Source organism: Pygocentrus nattereri, chromosome 18, assembly GCF_015220715.1.
Source record: "Pygocentrus nattereri isolate fPygNat1 chromosome 18, fPygNat1.pri, whole genome shotgun sequence".
Taxonomy (NCBI): Eukaryota; Metazoa; Chordata; class Actinopteri; order Characiformes; family Serrasalmidae; genus Pygocentrus; species Pygocentrus nattereri.
The window spans coordinates 2,188,055-2,201,389 of NC_051228.1; the positions used below are offsets into that span (position 1 = coordinate 2,188,055).

The 13,335-nt window shown below is 44.1% G+C and overlaps 1 protein-coding gene and 4 non-coding genes across 5 annotated transcripts; 3 read left to right on the top strand and 2 right to left on the bottom strand.

Moving 5' to 3' along the window:
• The first annotated feature begins 908 nt into the window (after nucleotides 1-908).
• and3 (actinodin3) lies at nucleotides 909-4,013 on the top strand. Its single transcript, XM_037547422.1, has 5 exons — nucleotides 909-976; nucleotides 1,065-1,122; nucleotides 1,396-1,459; nucleotides 2,217-2,437; nucleotides 3,314-4,013. Exons 1-5 carry the CDS (start codon nucleotides 909-911, stop codon nucleotides 3,998-4,000), a joined length of 1,098 nt encoding a protein of 365 aa, XP_037403319.1. The 3' UTR covers nucleotides 4,001-4,013.
• A 2,286-nt stretch (nucleotides 4,014-6,299) lies between these two features.
• Nucleotides 6,300-6,381, top strand: trnal-uag. The gene has a single exon. It is a non-coding gene; the product is annotated as a tRNA-Leu (tRNA).
• A 4,088-nt stretch (nucleotides 6,382-10,469) lies between these two features.
• trnat-agu lies at nucleotides 10,470-10,543 on the bottom strand. The gene has a single exon. It is a non-coding gene; the product is annotated as a tRNA-Thr (tRNA).
• A 317-nt stretch (nucleotides 10,544-10,860) lies between these two features.
• trnas-gcu lies at nucleotides 10,861-10,942 on the bottom strand. Its single transcript has one exon. It is a non-coding gene; the product is annotated as a tRNA-Ser (tRNA).
• A 1,076-nt stretch (nucleotides 10,943-12,018) lies between these two features.
• On the top strand, nucleotides 12,019-12,151 carry LOC119266072. The gene has a single exon (XR_005131846.1). It is a non-coding gene; the product is annotated as a U8 small nucleolar RNA (small nucleolar RNA).
• Nucleotides 12,152-13,335: the final 1,184 nt, after the last annotated feature.

Genomic DNA, 13,335 nt, shown 5'->3' on the forward strand with positions numbered 1-13,335 from the left:
CCATTTTCTGTACTAAAGAACCCTTGAAGAACCATCATTTGTAGGAGTGGATAGTAGTAGGTTCTTCTGGAATTGAACAATGAGATACAGACGTGCTTTTCACCTGGAAAAGCTTGTTTACGGTTCATAATTAGACCTTAAAGCCACGGATGCACTTTCCAGGGCACATGCACACTGGTTCTACCTTCATACATAAAAGAAATGCACCTGCGTAGAACCTTTATTTCAGTGCTGACGTGGTTCTCTGTCAGTTGAACCGTGCACACTAATGCTTTTATTACACAGGCTTAATTAAACTGTGCATGACTTTCATACTTAATATATTCCTGATCAGTCTGTTATTAATGCCGTAGCTCTAATTTTAAGCCTCCTTACACAGACAAGACCTCAGACGTCGTAAGCTACTGCTGCGGCTGTACAAAGGCAGATGTTTACGCAAGAAAGTACAGCTGTTTCTCCAGGCCGAAGGGTTTAATTTTGCGCCTCGACCACTTTATCCTTTAAACACAGGGGCTATTCTCCAGCCCCCATACCTGCTTACACACATCTGAACTATCCGTCAAAGTGGACAGCAGGCAGGGTGAAGCTGCGTCCACCCAATATTTGCTTTTATGAGATGATTTACAGCACAAGCTTCAGCGGTGAAAACCAGAAAAATGCACTATTAAACTGCATCCTCAGTGAAGAGGACAGCGTACAGGCCTGTCGAACATGATTAATAATGATAATAAATGGTTCAAAATTCAAATGCAAGCTCATTTTTTGGGTCTTTTGGGCCTTGATTTAATGCCTTGCTCGTCCACGTCGCGTCTGTTCACTGTGGGGGGCTACAAACTCGCTTTTTACAAGCAGTTCAGCTCTGTTTGAACTCAGACTTTCATTATTTTGAACCTTCCGAGCCAGACAGCATGCGGATTTTGGTGAGGCCAAAGCTGAGGGGAGACCCAGCTGGGGCTTCTGGCAGGAGGAGGGGCTGGTAGGATGGGAGGAGCAACACAGCCTCCACAGCCAGTAAGAATAGCAGTGTAATTAGCATAATTATTGGTTTTGTGTTGGATATTTAGTCCAGATTCCCGTTCTTACCGCTCATACCTGGGCACTGACACAGGAGCGCCAGCACAGGTAGGCCGCCTTGTTTAACTTGGGGATTTATTCATATTCAGAGTGATTGAGTTTTGATCAATAGCAGAGGAACACCACAGCCAGGGAGGTAGTATCATACACTGGGTAACCGCTATTACAGAATATGGATGTCCAGCAACACATCACACTGTCATATTAGCTACGCAGCGAACGCAGAACACAGGCCTTTACACTGATCTGGGTTTAATTAGATAAAAGTACTAAAGCTTGTCCTAATTTTACTGGGAGTGTTTTACATTCTTATGTTTAAAGGTGTCGGAGATGAGCCCCTCGACGCCCATCGTCGGGACCCTGTCCTGTATCTTGATACTGCCGAGTAAGTTTGTACTTATATGACCTGTATCTGCCAGTGAACTCCAGCTGTGTGGTTTTAATCATATTTTTCCTGATTCAGCTCTTCTACAGGCCACATCTCTCACAAAGCTCACTGATAAAGGTAATGAGAGGATTTCTTACACACACACACACATACGCACACATACACACACACACACACAAATACACATCTACACACATACACTCTCACACACACACATACAAATATACATATACACATACACAAATACACACACTCACACACACACACACACATACACATACATACACACACTCTCTCACACACACACACACATACATACATACACACACACACACACACACATACACACACAAATACACATCTACACACATACACTCTCACACACACACACATACAAATATACATATACACATACACAAATACACACACTCACACACACACACACACACACATACATACATACACACACACACACACAAAAATGGACAAAAATTGTTTTTTTGTGGACAGCAGTGACGCTACATATATGTACACACACGTATATATATATATTTACACTCTCTTAAATGTGCCATGTGCAGCTGTAGTGCACAATATCCATTTATTTGATTATATTAACTTATCTTTTAGTTTGAAAATCAACAAAACCTAAAAACAATGTATTTTGATCAGGGCGCACAAACTTTTGCACACAACAGTGTGCATGAACTTTGAATGTTCTTATAAATCATCACCACAATTCACGCAAAAAAAACATCTGGATCTTTTTCACGTGACATTGTGTGCTACGCATGTAAATCTTGTGTCTCAGCGTCCGGTCAGTCTGTGACCGCAGTGAGCATCGACGCTGCCCGAGCCCACAGCTTCCTCGCCCACTCACGGCCCCGACGCGCAGGAGACCCCAAATGGTACCACAAAGACCCCAACTTCCAGTCCTACTACCGTTACTACAGCAGCATCGGACACACGGAGGGGGTGAGCAGACGAGTTTGCAGATTTACTAACATCTACACCGGTCAGGCAGGACATTCTGACTACCTCCTCGTTTCTACGCTCACTGTCCACTTTATCAGCTCCACTTACTGTATAGCTGCACTCTGTAGTTCTACAGTTACAGACTGTAGTCCATCTGTTTCTCTGATACTCTGTTACCCTGTTCTTCAGTGGTCAGGACCCCCATGGACCCTCACAGAGCAGGTACTGTTTGGGTGGTGGGTCATTCTCAGCACTGCAGTAACACTGACGTGGTGGTGGTGTATTAGAGTGTGCTGCACTGGTGCGAGTGGATCAGACACAGCAGCGCTGCTGGAGTTTTTAAACACTGTGTCCACTCACTGTCCACTCTATTAGACACTCCTACCTTGTCGGTCCACCTTGTAGATGTAACGTCAGAGACGACAGCTCATCTGCTGCTGCACAGTTTGTGTTGGTCATCCTCTGGTCCTTCATCAGTGGTCACAGGACGCTGCCCACAGGACGCTGTTGGCTGGATATTTTTGGTTGGTGGACGATTCTCAGTCCAGCAGCAACACTGAGGTGTTTAAAAACTCCAGCAGCACTGCTGCGTCTGATCCACTCAGACCAGCACAACACACACTAACACACCACCACCACGTCAGCATTACTGCAGTGCTGAGAATGACCCACCACCCAAACAGTACTTGCTCTGTGAGGGTCCAATTTTTTGTTTGAAAAAAAAGGCCAAGAATTTTACTTTAGCCAAATATCGATCACCTTCTTTATTGAATATTATTGTAATTGATTGTAGTTCAAACATTCCAAACTTCATGTGGTTGAATTGCCATTTTTCCCACCTACTTTTCACTGAAAGCCTTGTTTTCCTCCAAACAGCTGTACGAGGTTGACAAGATCAGGATGCTTTACCAGCAAATGCGCCACCTAGAGAACACCTACGGCCCGGAAGCCTCCAAATACCAGAACACTCTTGGCCTTCGGCTTCCCAAAAGCACTCCTCCGCCTCCGACCACCAAGCCCCCCCCACCCCCCACCATTCCTCCTCCAGCTCCTGCCCTGCTGCCTCACTCTCAGGTTGACGTTACCTACCTGTGCAACCCCAAAGACCCCCTCTGCAAGCCGCAAATAGTGTACCTGCCCACTGGGGCGGTCCCTGTTCTCTGTGATCCACGCTACCACCCAGCATGTAAGTTAACTGCGGCTAAAGAGGCCCCTTCTGCCCCAGTCAAGCCGGACACCCCCGTCCCCCCGCCGGCTAAAAAACCCATTGCCCACCAGCCTCCACCTCCAATAATCGTCAAAGGGATGGAGTATGACTGTGATCCCTATTGGGATCCGGATTGCCTGATTGACAACCCGCCCCGACCTGTGAAAGTTAGAAGCCCTGTGTTAGCGCAGCCCACAAAAGCCCCTGTCGTTCAAAAGGTGGAGAAGGAGCACGAAGAAGACGGTGACAGTCCAGCACCAGAAGACAAGAGCACCCTCTTCCACGACCCCTACGACTATCGCAGAGATCTTTACGACCCATACCTTTACGCTAATCCAGCCGATGATCCTCAGTAGCACTCTAGCATTGCGCCAGTCACTCTACCAACAAACTGCATGTGTCGACGTTTAAAAGAAGCCATGCAGAATATTAGAAAATATTATTGTTGCTTAAATAAAGTGCTTAAGCATCTTTTTAGTGCAGTATGCTTGATGCATCCGTCAATGGTGAAAACATTCATTAGCATTATTCGCTTATTTTAAAGAATAATTTGCGCACTTAAAGTCCCAGGAAAGACAGCGTGAAATATTATAGATTTTTTTTATGATACTAAAGTTGAATGTTATTTTAAACATACTGCAAAGTGTGAAATAAAAACAAAAATAAGACATAAACTTCGCAAAATGCTGCTTCAAAACGGCTAGTCAGGCCTCTCTGAGAAGTGTCTGGGTGTGGCCTAATATTCTAATGAGCATGCTTGATTGACATCCTTATGTCCAACGCTCGGACAGGGGTTACGAAACACTGGCATGACCAGTTGGACGAACGGATAAACACATGGACAACAGACAGATGAGCAAGCTTCATGGCTTCTTTAGGCCTGCTATAGGTTAGCTTTCGCTTGGTTGTTAGTGTCCTCTCACTCAAACAGAGAGACGCTGTAGCTCTTTTAAAGCTGTGGGGGTGGAAGTGACCACATCAGCCCATGAATGGCGAGGTTAAAGTTTACAAAGGTGCTACCCAAGATTAGGACCACCCACAATACATTGAGCAGGGGAATTTAGGCTAAATACATCGGTCATTTACTGGTCACTGGAACATTATTCACACTCTTTCTACATGTATTTTGTGGCCCAAAAGAAAAACAGCCAATGTGAAATAAAAGTTTCTTGGGGCTTTAAGTTAAGAATGCCATCGCTATCATTGCATATCATCTCTTCTGAGTTTTTTTTTTATTTTCATTATTATTGTTTTTTTCACATAATTTGAAAAGCCCAGCTGCTTTTTACATTGTGCGAACATTTCACGATGCATGGACCAAGATAAACAGTCCAGAATTGCTAAGAAATAAATCTTGTTACATTAATGAGCATTAATGTTTTGTAAGAACGCTGTCAAAATAAAAAAAACTGAACATTATTTAAATCTCTGTTTTATGTCTATTTATACAGTTGTGGCTGATAAAAACGTTAAATAGCTTTAAAGCTTATTTTATGAAACAATAACTGCACATTTAACCCGGTTAATGAAACCTGCCCACACACACACACACACACACACACACACACACACACACTGATTTTCTAGGCATTGATGGAAATAAAAGAGCCAAAGTGTGGAGAATTATTTTCAAAATTTCCACATAATTCAGTGTTTGAGGTGTAAACAAAGTTCATTCAGAGCGGTTTGGTGTGAAATGCTCTGTTCTAGATTAGCTTACCGAGTCAGAACCGTTCACAGTGGTGGTGATGGGAACCAGACGTCCCTCTAAAAGCTCCTACAGAAAGTTCCTACATGAACTGGTTCTGAATTCACTGCCTGGTGACTGAGACGCTGTTTTATGAGAGTTTAGAGAACTTCAACTCCATTCATGGTGGAGGGAGACATGCAGGGCGCTGTGCGGCAAAATAGTCCCCAAAGAAAACTCATTATTCCAGATTTTCCACTGTTTTCCATCATCAACATTCCATATAAGCTCAGAAGACTCGTGTAGGTTCTCTGGTGGTTCTGGATGGTTAATAAAGTGTTTATATCTGTGTTGTAGTCATGACGACGTCTGGTTCCCATCACCACCACTGTAAATGGGGAAATTTTTTTAAATGGGTGGAATTCCCCTTTAAACCCCAGCAACGTTTCAGTCTTAAAAGAAGGTGGTTCTTCGAGGGTTCTTCAGTCAAATAGAAACACTTCATCCTTAAATGGCTCTTCACGTGGTAAAATGGCTCTTCAGACTGATGGAGAATGTGTTGCATATGGTTCTAGATAGCACCAAAAAGGGTTCTGCTACTGTGTAAAGCTTGTATCAACAGAAGAACCCTTTTTGGTGCTATCTAGAACCATATGCAACACATTCTCCATCAGTCTGGAGACCCGCTTCACCGAAGACCCGTTTAAGCATGAAATGGTTCTATAGAGCTATAACACGTGGTTCTAAATAGAACCGTCCCCTTTACTAACCTTTGAAGAACCATATTTTTGTGAAAAACCGGCGAGAAACTCGCGTTTGACGTATTTCTCGTCTCTCTCTCTCTCGCTAACTGATCACGTCGTAATTAAGAGGAATAAAAGATTTAAATCTTCATTAAAGCGGCGTCAGCGCGTTCGAGCTGTGATTTGACGTCATTGATATTCCCTCCTCGCGCCGCTGCACGTTAAGGTAGCGTGGCCGAGCGGTCTAAGGCGCTGGATTTAGGCTCCAGTCTCTCTGGAGGCGTGGGTTCGAATCCCACCGCTGCCAAACACTTTTGACCACCAAGGAAAGCTTATAATAACACAGCAGCTCGCTGCTCTTATTATGAAGCCATGACACGAGATCAGAGCGTCTGAAAACACTGACCACCCACATGTTTCTACGCTCACTGTCCACTTTATCAGCTCCACTGACCGTATAGCTGCACTCTGTAGTTCTACAGTTACAGACTGTAGTCCATCTGTTTCTTTGATACTCTGTTACCCTGTCCTTCAGTGGTCAGGACCCCCATGGACCCTCACAGAGCAGGTACTGTTTGGGTGGTGGGTCATTCTCAGCACTGCAGTAACACTGACAGGGTGGTGGTGTGTTAGTGTGTGTTGCGCTGGTACGAGTGGATCAGACACAGCAGTGCTGCTGGAGGTTTTAAACACCTCAGTGTCGCTGCTGGACTGAGAATAGTCCACCAACCAAAAATATCCAGACGGCAGCGTCCTGTGGGCAGCGTCCTGTGGGCAGCGTCCTGTGACCACTGATGAAGGACTAGAGGATGACCAACAGCAGCAGATGAGCCTTCATCTCTGACTTTACATCTACCGTTTCTAATCTGTGCCGACTGTGGAGCCTGTAGCCTAAACTGAGCAGCTGCTGGAGCGAGACTGAAGCTGCTGATTCAGCCAGCAACGTTATGAGCAGTTTGAACTAAACATTAAACACAGGGTTTGCATTTTACAGTCTGATGTTAGTTGTGATGTTAGTTGTGCTCCAAAACTCTCAGCTGGCTACATTTTCACTTGCAATGTTATATGTTAGCCTATAGCATGTGTGCTGCATACCTGAACATGAAGAACATCAAGAAGTCAAAGTTACTCTGGCGTTCAGGGCAGCATAGCGTCCAGCGGCAGTTAAGTCTATGGTCAGGTCAGTTAAGGATCGGTCATAGCTCTTTGCGTAGTTTCAGGGCTTTTTCCACACTGAATTTATTAAAGTCCTTCAGAAACCTCAGAGGACCTCGACGTCCCGATGCCAGTTACGAACATCATGAACCGCTGAAGTAATTGCGGACAGCAGCAGCTCCTACGCAGTTATTGTAGGGTTGAAGAAAAGGAAGCGGAGCATGTCAGATTTCGATTGGCCATAATACAGCGTCCCCATTTGGGTAGGCCTGTGACACTGTGGCTGCACCCCTGTAGACTACGCCGTTCAATCTGACGAACAAGAAGAGCGAAAAAGAATAAAACCCTTCTGAAGGTGCCGAGGTCCAGACCTCAGTGTCCTCTTAGCTCTTTGGGTCGTTCTACAGAAGCGTCCACTTTTCTGTCTCTCCACAGGAGTCACTGGTGTTACTGACCGTCATCGGTGTGACTCATATTAAAGGAAACACCTGAGACGTTTTTAATGAACAATGCATTTTACTAAATGCCTGCTACACACACTAGACACACTACACACACCAGACATACTACACACACTACACACACTAGACACACTACACACACTAGACACACTACACACATTAGACACACTACACACACTAGACACACTACACACATTAGACATACTACACACACCAGACATACTACACACACCAGACATACTACACACACTAGACACACTACACACACTAGACACACTACACACACTAGACATACTACACACACTAGACACACTACACACACCAGACATACTACACACACTACACACACTAGACACACTACACACACTAGACACACTACACACATTAGACATACTACACACACTAGACACACTACACACATTAGACATACTACACACACCAGACATACTACACACACCAGACATACTACACACACTAGACACACTACACACACTAGACACACTACACACACTAGACATACTACACACATTAGACATACTACACACACCAGACATACTACACACACCAGACATACTACACACACTAGACACACTACACACACTAGACATACTACACACACTAGACACACTACACACACTAGACATACTACACACATTAGACATACTACACACACCAGACACACTACACACACCAGACATACTACACACACCAGACATACTACACACACTAGACATACTACACACACTAGACACACTACACACACTACACACATTAGACATACTACACACACTACACACACTACACACATTAGACATACTACACACACCAGACATACTACACACACTAGACACACTACACACACCAGACATACTACACACACTAGACATACTACACACACTACACACACTACACACGCTAGACATACTACACACACTAGACACACTACACACACCAGACATACTACACACACCAGACATACTACACACACTAGACACACTACACACACTAGACATACTACACACACTAGACACTACACACACTAGACACACTACACACACCAGACATACAACACACGCTAGACATACTACACACACTAGACATACTACACACACTAGACACACTACACACACCAGACATACTACACATACTACACACTACACACACTAGACATACTACACACACTAGACACACTACACACACTAGACATACTACACACATTAGACATACTACACACACTAGACATACTACACACACTACACACACTAGACATACTACACACATTAGACATACTACACACACTAGACATACTACACACATTAGACATACTACACACATTAGACATACGACACACACTAGACACACTACACACACTAGACACACTACACACATTAGACATACTACACACACTAGACACACTACACACACTAGACACACTACACACACTACACACATTAGACATACTACACACACTAGACATACTACACACACCAGACACACTACACACACCAGACATACTACACACACTACACACACCAGACACACTACACACACTAGACACACTACACACACTAGACATACTACACACACTAGACATACTACACATACAACACACACTAGACATGACCGGAAGGTTGCCGGTTTGATCCCCAGAGCCGGCAGTCCATGACTGAGGTGTCCTTCAGCAAGACACCTAACCCCCAATTGCTCCCCGGGTGCTGTGGATAGGGCTGCCCACTGCCCCCTAGAGTGTGTGTATTCACTAGTGTGTATGTGGTGTTTCACTTCATGGATGGGTTAAATGTGGAGGTGGAATTTCCCCGTTTGTGGGATTAAAGAAGTAACACTCATATGTCTGTTGTAGCTCAGTGTTCGAGTGTTGTAGTTCACTACTACAGCATTGTGTCATTACTTCAGTAGTTGTATGGAGCGGGAGTTTGTTTCAGCCTGCTAACGCTTAAACTGGAAGTAATCGGGACTCTTTGTGAAAAGGGCCCACTGCCCACACTATCAGCCTGCACTCGATTCAGAGCCACGGCTGTTACTGTGCCTGCTCCAGAACCATGACGTCCATGAGATCTTAAGTGCACGCTCGGTTCTGCCTTTAGTCTTTTCTACTGACTAAGTTTCTCAGAAATTAAGATTATTCACCCTTGTTAGTCCCACAATGGTATAATTTCACCCCCACGTTTAACCCACCAGTACAGTGAAACACCACATACACTAGGGGGCAGTGAGCGCACTTGCCCGGAGTGGTGGGGATCAAACCTGCAACCTTCCGGTCACAGGCCGGTTCCCATGAATGCCAAACATCTCAGAGCAGCCGTACTGAGGTATTTTAACACTGTTTAGTGTGGAAATATTCAGTTTTGGACCTGTTTTGTGCAACAGATTGCACAGCTGGTCCAGCCAGTCAGCTCCTGAGGATGCTAATTAGCTGGAGCAAATTCACAAATTAATTAATTAGTGACCACACACACACACACACACATTGTTCTGTGTACGATCCTATATAGACCCTTTATGAAAATGATTGCATATGGCACCAGACACCTTTTGTGGTGCTGTATGGAATGTTTCCCACCAGTCTGAACGACCACTTCACCATGCAAGGGAACATTTAAGCACGGAGTGATTCTAGATGGAACTTATGGTTGTAAAAAGAACCACTGTCTTTACAAAATCAGGCGCAGAACAGCTGGCTGAGTCTCAATCTGCGAGCGTCCGTGTCTAAAGATATTGGTCTAAATGTGTGACGTAGGTACTGAACCCCAGAAGCAAAAGGCACCGCTGGGATTCGAACCCAGGATCTCCTGTTTACTAGACAGGCGCTTTAACCAACTAAGCCACGGCGCCCTACGAGCGGCAGAGGAACGGTGGGCTTTTTGAAGCAGGTCGTGTTTCATTAGTGGCGTGTTTTTGCAGAAAGGTGGAAACATCTGTTCTGCTTACATCTCGGATGACGTCATTCCGGGTAGGGCTCGGGTTCGAACGGATCACTTTATAGCAACACGTGATTAAATGCGCCGGGCAGCAGAGCGTGTATTAATACAGCAGCTTGTTTTGTCTTTTATCGTGCTGTCCGCACAGGAACCTTTACCCGTTTTGTGTATTATGCTGTGCTTCTCTTTGGTGTAGAGGATCGAATCGAGAACGAAAAGGTCGAAAAGAGTCGACGAGGATGGGATTCGAACCCACGCGTGCAGAGCACAATGGATTAGCAGTCCATCGCCTTAACCACTCGGCCACCTCGTCCACAAGGGCACCAGCGTAAACACCTTTATTCGTAAAATCTCATATACAGACTACGGATTTTATCGTTATTTACTTTTTATGGCACAAACTAACATCTAAAACACAACGTAAATACAATTTCACAGCAAAACACCAGGCGGCGTAAGTGTATGTATTATGCTATAGTTATTACATGTATCATTATTAATGCATGTAGTATTTGTTACTCAGTTAAATACACGACATTCATTTACTGATCCGTTCACAAAGAGAAACACATGTAAATAAATAAATTCATTCATTCATTAATACACTAAACAGCATCACGATGACGTCCAGAACCGAGGGATTCAGACTGTGTTGTTTGAATATTGTCATATCGTTATTGCGTAAATCGTGCAAAGGGCTCTGTTAGTGTCCGTGGTTCTATGCAGAACCAATTTCGTTACTAAAGAACACTTGAAGAAGCTTCTTTGCGGGTGTAGATGGTGCTACATGGTACGAAAAAGGGTTTGCATACAAGCTTTGGTGCTGTGTAGAGCCATACATACAGCAGACCGCTTTGACTCTTCTGACTGGCTGTGGATTATATGTATATTTATGTGTTTATGTATAAATACATGTCCAAATAATAGGATCATAGGACATCATAGGGCGTCTCTACATCAACTTACATTACCTCATATGAGCTGCTGAGGCCACGTCCTCTGAACTGATCTAATCTGTAAGGGAATGCGTTCCTAGAGCGTTTTGTGGTGAACTGTACTGTGTCACACGCTTTAGTTTTAACAGGCTGCTCGGATAAAGTTCTTATTAAAGCTTTAAAGCGATAGAAATAAACAATTCTGAAATCCACCAATCAGGGCGCTCCGCTGCGCTTTATGTTAATTTATGCTAATGTGGCGTATACCCGAGAAGCGTGTTTAAACCGTGAAATTTGACGGTTAGAAGCTTCGCAGTTGGACTGTTTTGGCTTTCTAACAAACTACGTCGATTGTAGTTTTGATGCACGTTGTTAAAACAGCCGGTTTGATGCTCACCGTCACCGTAAATCCCGGAATGTTTATCCAAGCCATCCGCGGCGGAGGCCTATACTAACTTCAGTGAGGTTGATCCTTACCTGTTGGCCTTAGAAATAAGGCAGCAGAACATGATGATCGGATTTAATGACTGCGTGATTATGTCCCGCGTTCATCAGGAAGCAACAACTCCTGCTGAATCCTATCTGACTTCTGTTCATACTGGTCAATGAAAGAGCTCGAAAGCCTGAGGACTTCTTCATGAGGTACAAAGCTGAGCTGACGCTTTCGGGTGTTAGTATACTGCAGTGGCCATGACCCTCAGAACTGACCATAGGCTCCGAACCTTGTGTTTGTACTTCAATCTACTTCTTTCGGCTGCTCCCTTTAGGGGTCGCCACAGCGGATCATCTGCCTCCATCTTGCCCTATCCACTGCCTCCTCTACTTTCACACCAACCATCTCCATGTCCACCTTCACTACATCCATAAACCTTCTCTGAGGTCGACCTCTTCTTCTACCCGGCAGCTCCATCTCCAACATTCTTTGCCCAATATATCCACTATTCCTCCTCAACACATGTCCAAACCATCTCAACCTGGCCTCTCTGGCTTTATCTCCAAACTGCTCCACCTTCACCGTCCCTCTGATCTGCTCATTTCTAATCTTGTCCAGCCTGGTGACCCCCAACGAAAATCTCAGCATCTTCATCTCCGCCACCTCCAGCTCAGCCTCCTGTCTTTTAGACAGAGCCACAGTCTCCAAACCATCCATCATAGCAGGACGCACTACTGTCTTGTAAACCTTACTCATTTAAACAATTAAAACTCTGGCAATGATGAAAAATCCGAGATATTTTTGAGGAAAGTAGTGCTCTCCTAATAATTGATTATTTTAACCTTTACAATTTTTTTTTTTTTTAATTTAATATTATTTATTTGGAATTTGACTGTTATTCAGAAAACAAATACTGACAGCATATTCCAGGATCAGCGTTAGGCTCTGTGTAGAAACAAGACATTATGTTATATTATTTTATTTTTATTGAATTATAACAATAACAACCACATGGACTAAGTCATACATGCTCTATGTAACCCTATGTTTGAACACATGGATGCATTTATTAACAAGAAAATGTACATATGACGTAACCATAAAATATACATTCAAATGAGGTTAAGCAAAACAAGAACTATCTATCTATTTATTTATTTATTTGTTTGTTTATCTATTGCGTGTCCGGCTGTGACGCGTCGTTTACGTTATTGACCATATAAGGAAAGGGTTTCCGGCGGTTCCCTGCCGGGCAGCTCAGACGCGGACGCTGGCTCAGAAACAGGATTTTGGCCGAGAAACGCTGTTTTATCTGATTACCAGTCAAACTCATTACAA